The sequence below is a fragment of the Mercenaria mercenaria genome, chromosome 13, assembly GCF_021730395.1.
Source record: "Mercenaria mercenaria strain notata chromosome 13, MADL_Memer_1, whole genome shotgun sequence".
Taxonomy (NCBI): Eukaryota; Metazoa; Mollusca; class Bivalvia; order Venerida; family Veneridae; genus Mercenaria; species Mercenaria mercenaria.
In genome coordinates this window covers 50276818-50296727 of record NC_069373.1, presented here as the reverse complement: position 1 = coordinate 50296727, position 19910 = coordinate 50276818, and the positions used below count along the sequence as shown (strand labels likewise).

Here is a 19910-nt window from a genome sequence, read left to right as displayed (position 1 = left end):
TGACGTAATGTGTAGTGTCGCGAGCGTGTCAAAATACACGAGGTATCGATACCGTATTTAAATGCATAAAAGACACACTGCATTAAATTGGATGCCAAATAATTACGTTTTTGGGGGATTAAACAACACAGAAACACTTTACAGCTAGTTTGAACGATGTTTTTAAGTTTTGTAAAAATTTTCATTTTTTATTTTTTTACCTCAAATAAAAGCCCCCTCTTTGGAAAATGTAACGCCCCCGGGGGCGTTAATACGGGAAAATCAGTACCAAATGAAAAAGTGTGATCTCCATCTTTAATTTAATTGTACTCCTCTTCAAAAAAAGATATGGTACAGCTAATATTGTTAAGCTGATGTCAGTGTGTCTGTCTGTCCGTCGGCACCAGTTGGGTAGCTTCTGATCAGTAACTGAGAATTCTTGAGCCTTGTTTAGTCAAACTTCATAGGATTGATTGTGTGTGGATCTTCAGATAATTCCTAATGCTTTTATGGTGACTAGATCAGAGGTAATGGTCACAATTATTCACCTTTAATAAACATTTTGCAAACGTTTCCACTCGCAAAACATCCATTTTCTGTTTTTCGCAAGTATTTTTGTAAAGCAAAAATATTCTGTATACAGTACATGCTTAATTCAGATTGGATACCGTTTTTTTACGTTTTCACAATTTGATTAGCAACTTAAGAATTCTTGCCTTGTAGTTGATTGTGTTAAAGTAGAAAATGCTTCTTTATTTTCATGACATCTTTAAATTAGCAAGTCTGACTGTGAATATTTATCCGGGGTGAAAAATTAATCACAATTACCTTTCATCTCCATGTGCCAGGAACACTTAAATTTATTTGTTTACTCAAGTAAAAATGCTGTTTGTTGAAACCTATAATCTTACCAACATTGTAATTAAAAAAAAAAACATCATTAATGATAGTGATAAGCCAAAACCTTAAAGGAAAGTTAACAGCTGGCTGCTTTAGATAAGTGATCTATAATTGATAGCTTCTTTTGTGCAAATTTTATCATTTTTGATCAATTTTCTATGTGCGTCATAAGCACGGAAACACAAATATTTGCCCAATTTCTGGCAAAAAGTTTTGTGGGTAGTAAGTATCAATACAGACAGTCAAGTACGGTAACAGTTTTGTTTAAAGGACCGTACGTACCAGTAATAACAATTGTAAATTTCAGTTCGGTTATTTAATCTCAGTATGTGGTTTCGGCATGGAAAGCCAGGTGGTCATATGAGCTATATTATCATCTGAAGAATGCAGAATTGTCATACAAGAAAACATAATGGTGTGGAAATTAGAGATTGCCATTGCGGGTCCATAACAAGAATCCAAGAAAACTGACCACTTTAAAACATATAGTTCTTACTTGAAATAATTAACCCTTATCTTGCTGGACATGATTGACTCTGCATTTGCAACCAGTGCAGATCATGACCAGCCTGCACATTTGTGCAGTCTGATCATGATCTGCACTGTTCGCCATTCAGTCAATATCTGAACCATTGACATTGTGTATTGCGCTATTAGCTACCCGCATGTACTAACGAAAATGTTATCGGAGTACACAGCTGTTTGGGTCATGACGTAATGTGTAGTGTCGCAAGCGTGTCAAAATACACGAGGTATCGATACCGTATTTAAATGCATAAAAGACACACTGCATTAAATTGGATGCCAAATAATTACGTTTTTGGGGGATTAAACAACACAGAAACACTTTACAGCTAGTTTGAACGATGTTTTTAAGTTTTGTAAAAATTTTCATTTTTTATTTTTTTACCTCAAATAAAAGCCCCCTCTTTGGAAAATGTAATGCCCCCGGGGGCGTTAATACGGGAAAATCAGTACCAAATGAAAAAGTGTGATCTCCATCTTTAATTTAATTGTACTCCTCTTCAAAAAAAGATATGGTACAGCTAATATTGTTAAGCTGATGTCAGTGTGTCTGTCTGTCCGTCGGCACCAGTTGGGTAGCTTCTGATCAGTAACTGAGAATTCTTGAGCCTTGTTTAGTCAAACTTCATAGGATTGATTGTGTGTGGATCTTCAGATAATTCCTAATGCTTTTATGGTGACTAGATCAGAGGTAATGGTCACAATTATTCACCTTTAATAAACATTTTGCAAACGTTTCCACTCGCAAAACATCCATTTTCTGTTTTTCGCAAGTATTTTTGTAAAGCAAAAATATTCTGTATACAGTACATGCTTAATTCAGATTGGATACCGTTTTTTTACGTTTTCACAATTTGATTAGCAACTTAAGAATTCTTGCCTTGTAGTTGATTGTGTTAAAGTAGAAAATGCTTCTTTATTTTCATGACATCTTTAAATTAGCAAGTCTGACTGTGAATATTTATCCGGGGTGAAAAATTAATCACAATTACCTTTCATCTCCATGTGCCAGGAACGCTTAAATTTATTTGTTTACTCAAGTAAAAATGCTGTTTGTTGAAACCTATAATCTTACCAACATTGTAATTAAAAAAAATAACATCATTAATGATAGTGATAAGCCAAAACCTTAAAGGAAAGTTAACAGCTGGCTGCTTTAGATAAGTGATCTATAATTGATAGCTTCTTTTGTGCAAATTTTATCATTTTTGATCAATTTTCTATGTGCGTCATAAGCACGGAAACACAAATATTTGCCCAATTTCTGGCAAAAAGTTTTGTGGGTAGTAAGTATCAATACAGACAGTCAAGTACGGTAACAGTTTTGTTTAAAGGACCGTACGTACCAGTAATAACAATTGTAAATTTCAGTTCGGTTATTTAATCTCAGTATGTGGTTTCGGCATGGAAAGCCAGGTGGTCATATGAGCTATATTATCATCTGAAGAATGCAGAATTGTCATACAAGAAAACATAATGGTGTGGAAATTAGAGATTGCCATTGCGGGTCCATAACAAGAATCCAAGAAAACTGACCACTTTAAAACATATAGTTCTTACTTGAAATAATTAACCCTTATCTTGCTGGACATGATTGACTCTGCATTTGCAACCAGTGCAGATCATGACCAGCCTGCACATTTGTGCAGTCTGATCATGATCTGCACTGTTCGCCATTCAGTCAATATCTGAACCATTGACATTGTGTATTGCGCTATTAGCTACCCGCATGTACTAACGAAAATGTTATCGGAGTACACAGCTGTTTGGGTCATGACGTAATGTGTAGTGTCGCGAGCGTGTCAAAATACACGAGGTATCGATACCGTATTTAAATGCATAAAAGACACACTGCATTAAATTGGATGCCAAATAATTACGTTTTTGGGGGATTAAACAACACAGAAACACTTTACAGCTAGTTTGAACGATGTTTTTAAGTTTTGTAAAAATTTTCATTTTTTATTTTTTTACCTCAAATAAAAGCCCCCTCTTTGGAAAATGTAATGCCCCCGGGGGCGTTAATACGGGAAAATCAGTACCAAATGAAAAAGTGTGATCTCCATCTTTAATTTAATTGTACTCCTCTTCAAAAAAAATATGGTACAGCTAATATTGTTAAGCTGATGTCAGTGTGTCTGTCTGTCCGTCGGCACCAGTTGGGTAGCTTCTGATCAGTAACTGAGAATTCTTGAGCCTTGTTTAGTCAAACTTCATAGGATTGATTGTGTGTGGATCTTCAGATAATTCCTAATGCTTTTATGGTGACTAGATCAGAGGTAATGGTCACAATTATTCACCTTTAATAAACATTTTGCAAACGTTTCCACTCGCAAAACATCCATTTTCTGTTTTTCGCAAGTATTTTTGCTTTACAAAATTTAGAGATTGCCATTGCGGGTCCATAACAAGAATCCAAGAAAACTGACCACTTTAAAACATATAGTTCTTACTTGAAATAATTAACCCTTATCTTGCTGGACATGATTGACTCTGCATTTGCAACCAGTGCAGATCATGACCAGCCTGCACATTTGTGCAGTCTGATCATGATCTGCACTGTTCGCCATTCAGTCAATATCTTTTTGGTATGCACCCCTTTTAACAGTTAATGGTACTGTCCAAATTGAAAGATGGACAAGTTCATTCTAGAAATTTAGCAGGGTTAGGGTTAAAAGTCTGTATATAACTAATATTTTACCGGAACTCTTTTTTATATAAATATGGGTTGATATTGTAGAAGACGTCGTGATAGAGACCGTGATAGAGATCGTGATGTTGGAGAACTAGAGAGAGCGCGACGAAGGAGAGAAGATGATGAGGATGAATATGAAAGACCAGTAAGAAGTAAGCATCGTAAAATCAGTTGGAACATATTCTTGTTTTTGTACCTAAATCAGTTTCTGTCAAATTTTGGTTCCAGATTTTAAAATAATAGACTGTTTGATTAATGTTTTCCTATAGAAATGGTAAAATAATTCATTCGGAAAAGTCATTCATTTAGATAGCCTTATTTTATGTTTTTCAAATTCTTTTATCTATATATAATTGTATTGGGAGCTTCATGACCAAATTGTAAAATGTTGTTGACTTGATAAAGTTACACTGCCACCGTTACACTGTCAACTCTGTTCCTTCTAGTCATGTCATGTTTACGTTCATTTATTTAGCCGGAACAGTGAATTGTTATCATCATGTACATGCAGTATATAACAAAAGTTGTTTGTATTTTTTTTAAACAGAGAAGTCAGATATAGGAGCAGCAATAGCCCCACCAATGTCATTGTTGGAGGAGCCACCAATAAAACAAGAGGGTAAGTTGTCTTCCTTCAAGTGTGGTGGTACACCTTTTAATTGTTTTGTTAAAGGGTTATCTGTGGCCGTGTGGTTAAAGTTTCTGACTTCCAGTTAACTGCCCTCACTTCTGTGGATTTGAGCTCTGATGAGGTTGTGATATGAGGAAGTCATCCAGCTGGCCTGTGATAGTTATGTGTTTGTACCCAGGTGCCCACCCAAACCTAAAATAATATGCGGAGGAATCTGGAATCTTCGGTATAAAGTCACTCTATGACCTGAACATCTCTTTGTATGAAAATCAATTGATTTGTACTTGTTTTAACTGGTTACAAAGCTCTTACTTAAATTTCGATCCAATTTGAAATTGAATTATTTGAAAATAGAAACTTTTTTCAGGGAGACAAGTATCGCAGAGTTGGTTGATAATTCTATTTAGGGCATGTTGTTTTAAAGGCAAACACAGAATTTGAGTTCCATTTTAGTTTCCTGAGCTGTAGCAGAATGTGTATTTTTATGCCCCCCTTCAAAGAAGGAGGGGTATATTGTTTTGCAGATGTCGGTTGGTCGGTGTATAGACCAATCTGTTTCCAGACGATAACTAAAGAATGCTTGGGCTTAAGATCATGAAAGTTGATAGGAAAGTTGGTCATCACCAGCAGATGACCCATATTGATTTTGATATCTGTATTTCAAAGGTCAAGGTCACAGTGACCCTGAACAGTTAAACGGTTTCCGGATGATAACTCAAGAACGCTTGGGCCTATAATCATGAAATTGGATAGGGAGGTTGGTCATGACCAGCAGATGACCCCTATTGGTTTTGAGATCAGTATTTCAAAGATCAAGGTCACAGTGACCTGGAACAGTTAAATGGTTTCCAGATGATAACTCAAGATTGCTTGGGCCTAGGATCATGAAAGTTGATAGGTAGGTTGGTCATCACCAGCAGATGAACCCTATTGATTTTGAGATCAGTATGTCAGAGGTCAAGGTCACAGTGACCAAGAACAGTAAAACGGTGTCCGGGCGATAACTCAAGAACGCTTGCGCCTAGGATCAAGAAATGATAGGAGATTGTCATGCCAGCAGTGACCCTATTGTTGAGATCGTTAGGTCAAAAAGTTCAGGTCACATGACCAGGAACCAGTTTAAACGGTTTCTGGCAACCACTTGAGACCACTTGGGCCAATGGTCTGAAGATAATTGAGACCATTTGGGGCCCAATGGTCATGAAAGATGATAGAGAGGTTCATCATGACCAGCAGATGACCCCTATTGATTTTGAGGTCAGTAGGTCAAAGGTCAAGGTTACAGTGACCCGGAACAGTTAAACTGTGTCCAGACAACTACTTGAGAATGCTTGGGCCTAGGATCATGAAACTTGGTAGGGAGGTTGGTCATGACCAGTAGATGACCCCAATAGATTTTGAGGTCCGTAGGCCAAAGGTCAAGAACACATTGACCCGGAACAGTTTAACCCTTTCTGGACGATACCTTGAGAATGTATGTGCCTAATATCACGAAACTTAATAGGGAGGTTGATCATGACCAGCAGATGACCCCTGTTGATTTTGAGGTCAATAGGTCAAAGGTCAAGGTCACATTGAACCAGAACAATAGAACTTTTGTTTACAGTGAGCAAATAATTTCTGTTCCTTGTGCATTTACTGAATGCATCAAGGGGGGCATTTCGTGTTTGACAAGCCCTTGTTAATTTTGTTCTGAAATCAAGACATATGCTATAAGAAACAGAGCACATCTGTGAATATATTTGTTTTACCCTTTGACTTAAAAAATGAAAATTTACTACCTGATACAGCATGGAATATATCCGGCTAGAAGGTTGATGCTGTTTTAGGCCAGCAGCGGTAGAAAATTGCATCCCTTTTACCATACTGACCCACACATTCCTGTAAATTGTAGGTCATGCATAAAAACATCAGATTCTTACTCTGTATGCAGTAATTCTGTTTACAGTACTGTAATGTATGTGGGTGTTAGGTTTTTACTCGGAGACAGGAAGACAACTTAATGGGTTTATATTGCTTTATTTACACTGTAATACTGCTATCCACAATTGTCATAGAACTAACTAACCTCTGGTCAGTGGCATGAATGCATTACATTTAATAAGCCATGATTGGCTATAGAAGTATCACAAGTGTAATCATGAATTGTCTGTATCAGTAATACTCCAGATTTAAAATGTTATCTCCCTTGATTTCAGACAATGACAGTCCTATAAGTGGGATGATACCTACAGGAGGGTAAGTTCTGTCTGGAGTTTAAGGCTAACATTTAAATTCTCTACCGCCCCCCCCGCTTAACCCCCTTTCTACAGATCGCGGGGTCATGAGATCGATCCTCGGGCGGGGCGTATGTTATTCGTGACTATTTGATAAATGACATAGTGTCTGAAATCATTAGTCCTCCACCTTTGATTCATGTGGAGAAGTTGGCAGTTACTTGCGGAGAACAGGTTTGTACTGGTACAGAATCCAGGAACACTGGTTTGGTTAACTGCCCGCCGTTACATGGCTGAAATACTGTTGAAAAACAGCGTTTAACCCAAAACAAACAAATAATTCTGTACCAGCCGATGATTTTTATTTTATCTAGGATGCTCTGTATGAACCATGTGTTTTGATTATTAGCTCACCTGTCACATAGTGACAAGGTGAGCTTTTGTGATCACGCAGCGTCCGTCGTCCATCCGTCCGTCCATCCGTCCGTCCATCCGTCCGTCCGTAAACTTTTGCTTGTGACCACTCTAGAGGTCACATTTTTTGTGGGATCTTTATGAAAGTTGGTCAGAATGTTCATCTTGATGATATCTAGGTCAAGTTCGAAACTGGGTCACGTGCCATCAAAAACTAGGTCAGTAGGTCTAAAAATAGAAAAACTTGTGACCTCCCTAGAGGCCATATATTTCACAAGATCTTCATGAAAATTGGTCAGAACATTCACCTTGATGAAATATAGGTCAGGTTCGAAACTGGGTCACGTGTGGTCAAAAACTAGGTCAGTAGGTCTAAAAATAGAAAAACCTTGTGACCTCTCTAGAGGCCATATATTTCATGAGATCTTCATGAAAATTGGTCAGAATGTTCACCTTGATGATATCTAGGTCAAGTTCGAAAGTGGGTCACGTGCCATCAAAAACTAGGTCAGTAGGTCAAATAATAGAAAAACCTTGTTACCCCTCTAGAGGCTATATTTTTCATGGGATCTGTATGAAAGTTGGTCTGATTGTTCATCTTGATGATATCTAGGCCAAGTTCGAAAGTGGGTCACGTGCCATCAAAAACTAGGTCAGTAGGTCAAATAATAGAAAAACCTTGTGACCTCTCTAAAGGCCATATTTTTCATGGGAACTGTATGAAAGTTGGTCTGAATGCTCATCTTGATGATATCTAGGTCAAGTTCGAAACAGGGTCATGTACGATCAAAAACTAGGTCAGTAGGTCTAAAAATAGAAAAACCTTGTGACATCTCTAGAGGCCATATTTGTGAATGGATATTCATGAAAATTGGTCAGAATGTTCATCTTGATGATATCTAGGTCAAGTTCGAAAGCGGGTCACGTGCCTTCAAAAAGTAGGTCAGTAGGTCAAATAATGAAAAAACGTTGTGACCTCTCTAGAGGCCATAGTTTTCATGGGATCTGTATGAAAGTTGGTCTGAATGTTTATCAACTGGGTCATGTGGGAAGAGGTGAGCGATTCAGGACCATCATGGTCCTCTTGTTTTGATTATGATTGTTCAGACAACCACTCTCGGAGACAAGTTACTTATTGAATAGTTACAGTTAACTAATCCTGATACAGATTTTCCTGCCCTTGTTTTCTTTTAACTGGTGTGCACATTATTTGATGTTACTTAACCCTTAGCCTGCTGGCAGCAAGTGATTCTGCCTTTGTGACCAGTGCAGACCAAGATCAGCCTGCACATCCGTGCAGTCTGATCATGGTCTGCACTGTTCGCTATTCAGTCAGTAAATTTAAAGTAAACACCCCTTCAAATGATAAATGGTACTGCCCAAACTGGAAGATGGACCAGTCCATTATAGAAATTTAGCATGGTAAGGGTTAATTTGCTTGGGGAAGAGTGGGGGTTTTATTTTATTTTCTGGGGCTAGTAGGGCCCTTTTAATTTTTGAAGATGTGTAATTTTTTTTTAGCTCACCTGTCACAAAGTGACAAGGTGAGCTTTTGTGATCTTTGCGGTGTCCGTCGTCCGTCCGTGTGTCCGTCCGTAAACTTTTGCTTGTGACCACTCTAGAGGTCACATTTTTCATGGGATCTTTATGAAAGTTGGTCAGAATGTTCATCTTGATGATATCTAGGTCAAGTTCGAAACTGGGTCACGTGCCATCAAAAACTAGGACAGTAGGTCTAAAAATAGAAAAACCTTGTGACCTCTCTAGAGGCCATATATTACACAAGATCTTCATGAAAATTGGTCAGAATGTTCACCTTAATGATATCTAGGTCAAGTTCGAAACTGGGTCATGTTCCGTCAAAAACTAGGTCAATAGGTCTAAAAATAGAAAAACCTTGTGACCTCTCTAGAGGCCATATATTTCACAAGATCTTCATGAAAATTGGTCAGAACATTCACCTTGATGAAATATAGGTCAAGTTCGAAAGTGGGTCACGTGCCTTCAAAAACTAGGTCAGTAGGTCTAAAAATAGAAAAACCTTGTGACCTCTCTAGAGGCCATATATTTCATGAGATCTTCATGAAAATTGGTCAGAATGTTCATCTTGATGATATCTAGGTCAAGTTCGAAAGTGGGTCACGTGCCATCAAAAACTAGGTCAGTAGGTCAAATAATAGAAAAACGTGACCCCTCTAGAGGCTATATTTTTCATGGGATCTGTATGAAAGTTGGTCTGAATGTTCATCTTGATGATATCTAGGCCAAGTTCGAAAGTGGGTCACGTGCCATCAAAAACTAGGTCAGTAGGTCAATTAATAGAAAAACCTTGTGACCTCTCTAAAGGCCATATTTTTCATGGGATCTGTATGAAAGTTGGTCTGAATGCTCATCTTGATGATATCTAGGTCAAGTTCGAGACAGGGTCATGTACGATCAAAAACTAGGTCAGTAGGTCTAAAAATAGAAAAACCTTGTGACATCTCTAGAGGCCATATTTGTGAATGGATCTTCATGAAAATTGGTCAGAATGTTCATCTTGATGATATCTAGGTCAAGTTCGAAAGCGGGTCACATGCCTTCAAAAAGTAGGTCAGTAGGTCAAATAATGAAAAAACGTTGTGACCTCTCTAGAGGCCATAGTTTTCATGGGATCTGTATGAAAGTTGGTCTGAATGTTTATCAACTGGGTCATGTGGGAAGAGGTGAGCGATTCAGGACCATCATGGTCCTCTTGTTTTGATTATGATTGTTCAGACAACCACTCTCGGAGACACGTTACTTATTGAATAGTTACAGTTAACTAATCCTAATACAGATTTTCCTGCCCTTGTTTTCTTTTAACTGGTGTGCACATTATTTGATGTTACTTAACCCTTAGCCTGCTGGCAGCAAGTGATTCTGCCTTTGTGACCAGTGCAGACCAAGATCAGCCTGCACATCCGTGCAGTCTGATCATGGTCTGCACTGTTCGCTATTCAGTCAGTAAATTTAAAGTAAACACCCCTTCAAATGATAAATGGTACTGCCCAAACTGGAAGATGGACCAGTCCATTATAGAAATTTAGCATGGTAAGGGTTAATTTGCTTGGGGAAGAGTGGGGGTTTTATTTTATTTTCTGGGGCTAGTAGGGCCATTTTAATTTTTGAAGATGTGTAATTTTTTTTTAGCTCACCTGTCACAAAGTGACAAGGTGAGCTTTTGTGATCGTGCGGTGTCCGTCGTCCGTCCGTGTGTCCGTCCGTAAACTTTTGCTTGTGACCACTCTAGAGGTCACATTTTTCATGGGATCTTTATGAAAGTTGGTCAGAATGTTCATCTTGATGATATCTAGGTCAAGTTCGAAACTGGGTCACGTGCCATCAAAAACTAGGACAGTAGGTCTAAAAATAGAAAAACCTTGTGACCTCTCTAGAGGCCATATATTACACAAGATCTTCATGAAAATTGGTCAGAATGTTCACCTTGATGATATCTAGGTCAAGTTCGAAACTGGGTCACGTTCCATCAAAAACTAGGTCAATAGGTCTAAAAATAGAAAAACCTTGTGACCTCTCTAGAGGCCATATATTTCACAAGATCTTCATGAAAATTGGTCAGAATGTTCACCTTGATGATATCTAGGTCAAGTTCGACACTGGGTCACGTGCCTTCAAAAACTAGGTCAGTATGTCAAATAATAGAAAAACCTTGTGACCTCTCTAAAGGCCATATTTTTCATGGGATCTGTATGAAAGTTGGTCTGAATGTTCATCTTGATGATATCTATGTCAAGTTCGAACCTGGGTCACCTGCGGTCAAAAACTAGGTCAGTAGGGCTAAAAATAGAAAAACCTTGTGACCTCTCTAGAGGCCATATATTTCATGAGATCTTCATGAAAATTGGTCAGAATGTTCATCCTGACGATATCTAGGTCAAGTTCAAAAGTGGGTCACGTGCCATCAAAAACTAGGTCAGTAGGTCAAATAATAGAAAAACCTTGTGACCTCTCTAGAGGCCATATTTTTCATGGGATCTGTATGAAAGTTGGTCAGAATGTTCATCTTGATGATATCTAGGTCAAGTTCGAAAGTGGGTCACGTGCCATCAAAAACTAGGTCAGTAGGTCAAATAATAGAAAAACCTTGTGACCTCTCTAGAGGCCATATATTTCACAAGATCTTCATGAAAATTGGTCAGAATGTTCATCTTGATGATATCTAGGTCAAGTTTGAAACTGGGTCACGTTCCTCAAAAACTAGGTCAGTAGGTCTAAAAATAGAAAAACCTTGTGACCTCTCTAGAGGCCATATATTTCACAAGATCTTCATGAAAATTGGTCAGAATGTTCACCTTGATGATATTTAGGTCAAATTCAAAACTGGGTCACGTGCCTTCAAAAACTAGGTCAGTAGGTCAAATAATAGAAAAACCTTGTGACCTCTCTAAAGGCCATATTTTTCATGGGATCTGTATGAAAAATGGTCTGAATGTTCATCTTGATGATATCTAGGTCAAGTTCGAAACTGGGTCACCTGCGGTCAAAAACTAGGTCAGTAGGGCTAAAAATAGAAAAACCTTGTGACCTCTCTAGAGGCCATATATTTCATGAGATCTTCATAAAAATTGGTCAGAATGTTCATCTTCATGATATCTAGGTCAAGTTCGAAAGTGGGTCACATGCCATCAAAAACTAGGTCAGTAGGTCAAATAATAGAAAAACCTTGTGACCTCTCTAGGGGCCATACTTGTGAATGGATCTCCATAAAAATTGGTCAGAATGTTCACCTTGATGATATCTAGGTCAAGTTTGAAACTGGGTCATGTGCCTTAAAAAACTAGGTCAGTAGGTCAAATAATAAAAAAAACCTTGTGACCTCTCTAGAGGCCATACTTTTCATGGGATCTGTATGAAAGTTGGTCTGAATGTTCATCTTGATGATATCTAGGTCAAGTTTGAAACTGGGTCAACTGCTATCAAAAACTAGGTCAGTAGGTCTAAAATTATTAAAATCTTTTGACCTCTCTAGAGGCCATATTTTTCAATGGATCTTCATGAAAATTGATCTGAATATTCACCTTGATGATATCTAGGTCAGTTTCGAAACTGGGTCACGTGCGGTCAAAAACTAGGCCAGTAGGTATAAAAATAGAAAAACCTTGTGACCTCTCTAGAGGCCATATTTTTCATGAGATCTTCATGAAAATTAGTGAGAATGTTCACCTTGATGATATCTATGTAAAATTCAAAACAGGGTCACGTACCTTCGAAAACTAGGTCAGTAGGTCAAATTATAGAAAAACCTTGTGACCTCGCTAGAGACCATATTTTTCAATGGATCTTCATGAAAATTGGTCAGAATTTATATCTTGATAATATCTATGTCAAGTTCAAAACTGGGTCACATGAGCTCAAAAACTAGGTCACTATGTCAAATAATAGAAAAAACGACGTCATACTCAAAACTGGGTCATGTGGGAAGAGGTGAGCGATTCAGGACCATCGTGGTCCTCTTGTCTTTCAAAAATGTTAGTTTTAAATGAAAAATAAACTGTAGAAGTGAAAACTAGTAAAAACCTTTTAGAATGTAGACCCTTGATGCGATGCTTTTGGGCCATCTGTACTACAGGTTTTAGGTAACTCGGGAACATTTATATGCAGATATGTTTATACAGAGTAAAAAATTTATATAACAAGAGCATCTTTCAAACAAGGTTCTTGTATTTTGTTAATAGTATCAAATCTTTAATTAATTACTAATTAGTGTATGAATACTTGAATAAACACTGCTGATGAGAGTTCCACATAATTTTGCTAGTGAGTTGGAGAAGCTGGAGTGGAGAACATTTATAAAGGGACCCAGTTTCATACCAAGTATTTAAACTTTGTATTTGAATATGCTTATAGCTGTAAATCGAACTTTAAGTCAACAGTTTTTACCAAAGCAGTGCAGGAATTGACTTACGACATTACTAAAAAATGTTTTCTAAAGGGGATGGGGTGTGTGTTTTTTTATCTTGCTGTACCTATTAGCCTTTATTAAGAAATTCAGAAAACAACAATCATATAACATTCAGGTTGTCAGTAGCGTCTAAGATTATGGCAAAGTATGGCTACAAGGAAGGTCAAGGTCTCGGCAAATCAGAACAAGGAATGAGTACAGCTTTATTTGTAGAGAAAACTAGCAAGAGGGGAGGCAAAATTATACATGAAAGAGATCTGCCAAAAGGTACTGTAATTCCACTGTTTCTAGTAGTTGGTTTAAATCTTCGTTTGATAAGTTACCAGGTGCTTGTAATTTAAGCCCAATAAATGTATACCTTAAAAAAAAATTCTGTCTCTTTACACTGTTAACCTGTAGTAAGTTTGCAGTATAATGCCATTTTCAGCCCTTTGGTTTCACAAAAAGTATTGCTTTCATGATAAAGAAAAAAATGTGTTTACATTAAAATTTATGATTTCTAATAAAGTGATTTTACATAGATAAGATACTGCACTTAAGATTGATTAAATTAAGCCCTTATATTCAGTATTTATTTACAGTAGCCGGTAAACTGTAGGATGCGACATTTTTTATAAATGTTTGCTCATCTCTTAAGTAACGGGCTTTCAGATGTTTATTTTATGATTTGTTTAAATATATCCATATAACTGGTTCATTTAAGGACAATTACATAATCATACCTTTTTTATTATGCAATTAAACATGTTTATTCCACTTACATATTCCTTTAATTCAAATATTATTTCAAGTTTTGAAGTACATTTTGAATGAGCAGTTTTTACCGACAAAGTTTAATTACTGTTTGCATACTGTATTATAAGTCTCATCTTAATCCTTCAATTTCAGACACTCCCAGAGAATCAGTGACCAACGCAAACTTGTTACGAAATCCCACAAAAGTTATCTTATTACGCGTAAGTAGCGGCTGTAAATTGAAGTATCTTTATTTAAGAAAGGCTATCTGTTAAAGCCTATTGATTTCAGATTGATATAAAAGTTAATGAAGTCCTTGTACCACAAGTTTATTGTACTTGCTGACTGAATACTGGAAAGAAGAACCTACTCCTCACGAAAGTTCTACCAACAAGATTTGAACTAGAGATCTTACTGTCAGTGAGTCTGGCACTCTAGAAGCAAGTCACTGTAACTCTCTTACCATTTTAGAATCATTTAAATTCACTTGCAAGGCATTCCTATGTTGTTTCATCTAAAATGGCTATTTTTTGGGGATGTTAATGCATGTATGTAAAAGTTCTTAAGTACAAGTAAGTTAGTTGAATGTTAAGTTGTTACTATTATGGCCTCAATGCTACAAATATGACAGCTGTATCATCCCGACAGATATGAAATATTAGACAGTCACTAAAGTAGCTTTGTAGAGAGAAGTATAAACTAAAACTAAGTGATCGGTAGTTTTGTCAGGAAGGAAAATGGTCTCCAATACAGTTACATGTCATTTCTCAAGGATTTTAAATTAGACATAGAGGATAAAATCATTTTATGTACTACCATTACCTGGACGATTACAAAAATCATGCACCAGTTCACAACCTCAGGATTCTAACTCTTCCTGTTTGGGTTTATATAGCAGCTGTAGTACTTCAGGAACCTTGAAGAATTAGAAATAATTACTGTATCATCTGTGAATACTGTGGTTCACGATACAGGACTGTCAAACCTTCAGTGTCCAAAAATGAAAAAAATCTGACATTCGTACACTTTAAGTTGATTTGTTTTGCCCCTCCCCTCGCATGCAAGGCAGGCCTCTGTGGCTGAGTGGTTAAGGTTGCTGACTTCAAAGCACTTGCCCCTCACTGATGTGGGTTCGAGCCTCACTTGGAGGGTAGAACTCTATATGTGAGAAAGCTTTCCAGCTGGCATACGGAAGGTTGGTGGTTCTACTGAGATGCCCACCCATAAAGAAGTAATGCCAGGAGGGCACCAGGGGTCTTCTTCCACCAGGAAAAACAGGAAACTTGCCATTTGACCTATAACTGCGCTGGTGTAATGCTAAACCTAACAAAAAAACACAGGCAACTATAGCATTCCACTTCTGATGCATTGGTCATTTCCTAAATAAAGTTGACATCTATTGTTGTTTACAGAACATGGTTGGTCCTGGGGAGGTGGATGAGGAGCTGGAGGGTGAGACATTTGAGGAGTGTGGAAAATATGGCAAGGTCATCAAATGTCTTATATTCGAGGTAATTTATGTTTACATGTCCCTATTTTCCTATCCAGTGTATATTTTCATGCTTTCACACTTGCCCCTTTCTTCTGTTGGTTTGAGACCTTGATCCAAAAAGGACCAAAATATGCCCAAAACTTTGCAGCTGGCTCCTCAAAGGTGAGTGGTTCTACCTAAGTTAACACCAGTCCTGTGCTTGAAATACAGCTAAGTATTCAAACAACCTTAGCGGTGTCAGTGCAGTTAAAAAACCAACACAACAAAAACATAAATGATGTGTTAAAATAACAGTAGAAAGTTTTCATTGGTATGTATATTTTCACAGACCAGTTGTAACAAATTTTCTTTTAAGATATTTAGCTCACCTGAGCACGAAGTGCTCAAAGGTGAGCTCTTGTGATCGCTGTGTCCGTTGTCCGTTCATCGGCGGCGTCAACAATTTGACTGTTAACACTCTAGAGGTCACAATTTTGGCCCAATCTTTATGAAACTTGGTCAGAATGTTACTCTCAATAAAATCTTGGACCAGTTCGATGTTGGGTCATCTGGGGTCAAAAACTAGGTCACCAGGTCAAATCAAAGGAAGAGCTTGTTAACACTCTGGAGGTCACAATTTTGGCTCAATCTTAATGAAACTTGGTCAGAATGTTACCCTCAATAAAATTTTGGCCAAGTTCTATATTGGGTCATCTGGGGTCAAAAACTAGGTCACCAGGTCAAATCAAAGGAAAAGCTTGTTAACACTCTAGAGATCACATTTTGGCTCATTCTTAATGAAACTTGGTCAGAATGTTATTCTCAATAAAATCTTGGACGAGTTCGATATCGGGTCATCTGGGGTCAAAAACAAGGTCACCAGGACAAATCAAAGGAAAAGCTTGTTAACACCATAGAGGTTACAATTTTAGCTCAATCTTAATGAAACTTGGTCAGAATGTTATCCTCAATAAAATCTTGGACGAGTTTGAAATTGGGTTATCTGGGGTCAAAAACTAGGTCACCAGGTCAAATCAAAGGAAAAGCTTAACACTGTAGAGGCCACATTTATGACTGTGTTGTCATGAAACTTGGTCAGAATGTTAATCTTGATGATTTCAAGGTCCAGTTTGAATCAGGATCATGTAGGATTAAAAACAAGGTCACCAGGTCAAATCAAAGGAAAGCTTGTTAACACTGCCGAGGCCACATTTATGACCATATCTTAATGAAACTTGGTCAGAATGTTAATTTTGATGATCTATAGGTCACAATCAAATCTGGGTCAGGTGGAGTCAAAAACTAGGTCACTAGGTCAAATCAAAGGAAAAGCTTGTTCACACTCTAGAGGCCACATTTATGACTATATCTTCATGAATCTTAGTCAGAATGTTAATCTTGTTGATCTTTAGGTCATGTACGAATCTGGGTCATGTGGGGTCAAAAACTAGGTCATTGGGTCAAATCAATGGAAAAGGTAGTTAACACTTTAGAGGCCACATTTATGTCCATATCGTAATGAAACTTGGTCAGAATGTTAATCTTGATGATCTTTAGGTCAGTAGGTCAGGTGAGCGATACAGGGCCTTCATGGCCCTCTTGTTCATTAACCTTTAGCCTGCTGGCGGCGAGTTCTTCTGCTTTTGCAACCAGTGCAGACCAAGATAGCCTGCACACCTGTGCAGGCTAATCATGGTCTGCACTGTTCACTGTTCAGTCAGTAAATTTTCAGTGAACACCCATTCAAATAATAGATGTTTTTTCCCAAATTGAAAATTGGACCAGTCCATTTTAGAAATTTAGCAGGCTAAAGGTTTAAATACATTCACGTTTATTGTGATAACTCACAATTTGACATTTATTACAGATGCCAGATAATCCAGATGATGAGGCTGTGAGAATATTTGTGGAGTTTGACAGAATAGATTCTGCAATTAAAGGTATATAACAGTGTAGTTTGCATTCATGTATTGGCTATTTCTTTTGCGACCTCAGTTATGGTTTAACCAGTGAGCTTCCCTTTTTCACGATAACTTGACCAGAACCATTATGTATATAGTTGTTTTGTCTGCAATGTTTTCTGGTGCTTGGATAGTAATTAAAACCACCATATCCTGGACCTTGATCCTAATGATCCATGTTAGTAATTTTACTTCAGGGAACTTCAGACGGAACTCATTCCTTAAGCTTTGTAGTGTTGTGTCTAACCACTAGACCACTGTGTCTGACTCTGTTCTGATTACAGTCGATTTAAATTTCATTTAGAAATCGTGACTGGCACTGAATATACATGTATTTGCTCGTGGCTATATACAATATTATCACATGTATATATCTGTGTACAAGAATAAATAGAAGTCGAGTTTATATGCAAAAATATATTTCTTTTTCAGCAATTATTGATTTAAATGGAAGATACTTTGGTGGCCGTGTAGTGAAATGCTGTTTTTTCAATCTCGACAAGTTTCGAAGATTAGATCTTGGAGCAGACATTGATATGCCGACCTAGCATGCAAATGACACCAGAAAAATGTTTTTATCTCAACATTCTGTTAGAGTTTGGGCAAAATATGTGGGCTTTGTGAACTGTTAGCAGACTGATATAGATATTGTTTTCCTTGATGAACTTATCTTTTGAAAACAAAAGTGTAAGAACTATAAAGACACTTATGTTTCATAGTGAATGGCATTTCAAACTAAACTTTTGAAAACTAAGTGTCAGAACAGTATAATGTTTTTATTTCATTAAAATGTGTTATAATGAGACACAAAAATAAAATGGGAATGCAGCATATATGTTCATTATTCAGATTTTTTCTACTGTGGGACAATTTTCATTCAGTTTTGTGTTTTTCATACACAATTTTGTTTTTCTTGACTGTTCCGGAAAGTCATGTGTTCATATGAGCTTCATTAAAGGCTATAGAATGCCAGTTTAGCAAACAAGAATATGTCTTCAAACAGAATTTTTGCTGCCTGCCATTAGAGGTCCACTATCCCAAATAGACCACTATGAATATATGTAATACAGTCACACATGTGCTTAAAGAAACAGCTGTGAATAAAGATCACCTAGCTCTAAAGACTACTAGTTGTGTTCCTTATCAAAACATTTGTTTTTAAATTGTTGATGTAGATGTTATGACCCCTCTGGCCATGGTCTTAATAATTATACAAGTCTTATTGTGCTACTGAAAATGGCTTAAAACTTCATTGGAGTATCTGCTGTATGTGTTCGGGATAAAAGCTATAGGGGAATATTCAGTAGGACTAGAGGATACTCTGTAGGAATAGGGAAGTCACTGGGAATAGAGGATATGCAATAGGAATAGGGAATATTCAAAAGGAATAGGGAATATTCAATAGGACTACAGGATATTCAATAGAAATAGGGAATATGCAAATGGAATAGGGACAATTCAAAAGGAATTGGGAATATTCTATAGGAATAGGGAATATTCAATTGGAATAGAGGGTATGCAATAGGAATAGAGAATAGTCAATACAAATAAAAGGTCAATGGTAGCTTTGAATCCGTAGAAATATGTTTCAGTCAGTAATATTTTTGAAATCATACACATAGAAATATGATAGTTCAAATTAAAAAAAAAATAGACTGTATTTTAGAATAAATGATGTACATGTAATTGTAAAATCTTTGTTAATTTTTATCCCCCTATCCCCACCTCCAACCACCAAAAGGAGGTAAAGAGTAAGCACACTGTTTGCCTGTACTTCTGAATGTTGGTGGTTTGTTATTGTAGAAAAACATCATGTTGCAGCTTTCATTTTTAGCTCACCTGAGCCAAAGGCTTATGGTGAGCTTTTGTCACCGCTTGATGTCTGTCGTGCGTCTTTAACATTTCTAAAAAAATCTTCTTGAAAACCACTGGGCACATTTACACCAAACTTCACAGGAATGATCCTTGGGTAGCTGCCTCTTAAAATTATTCAAAGAATTAAATTCCACACAGAACTTAGGTTGCCAAGGACAAACTAAAAAAATCTTGTCCAAAATCACAAGGCATAGAGCCTCCATATTTGGCATGTAACATCATCTAATGGTCCCCTATAAAGATTGTTCCAATTATGCCCCTGGGGTGAAAAGAGGCCCCACCCCGGGGTCCCGAGTTTTACATAGACATATCGGAAAAAACTTTAAAAATCTTCCTGTCTGAAACCACAAGATTTAGGCTTTTGATATTTGGTATGTAGCATTGCCTTGTGGTCCTCTACAAAAATTGTTCAAACTATTACCCTGGGTGAAAAGAGGCCCCGCCCCGGGAGTCCCAAGTTTTACATAGACTTGTATAGGAAAAAACTTTAAAAATCTTCATGCCTGAAACTGCAAGGCCTAGGCTTTTGATATTTGGTTGTTGCATTGCCTAGTGGTCCTCTAC

At 37.3% G+C, this 19910-nt stretch overlaps 1 protein-coding gene across 2 annotated transcripts in view; it reads left to right on the top strand.

The window, feature by feature from the left end:
* LOC123528845 (splicing factor 45-like) overlaps nt 1-19157 on the top strand; it is a 37086-nt gene extending 17929 nt beyond the window's left edge. For both annotated transcript variants that reach the window (XM_045308872.2, XM_045308871.2), the window contains exons 6-13: nt 4145-4251; nt 4647-4718; nt 6929-6968; nt 13420-13571; nt 14193-14260; nt 15452-15550; nt 17378-17450; nt 17904-19157. In XM_045308872.2, coding sequence (XP_045164807.2) covers nt 4145-4251; nt 4647-4718; nt 6929-6968; nt 13420-13571; nt 14193-14260; nt 15452-15550; nt 17378-17450; nt 17904-18019 — 727 coding nt within the window. In that variant the 3' untranslated portion in view covers nt 18020-19157. The remainder of the gene's footprint in view (nt 1-4144; nt 4252-4646; nt 4719-6928; nt 6969-13419; nt 13572-14192; nt 14261-15451; nt 15551-17377; nt 17451-17903) is intronic.
* The last annotated feature ends 753 nt before the right edge of the window (nt 19158-19910 follow it).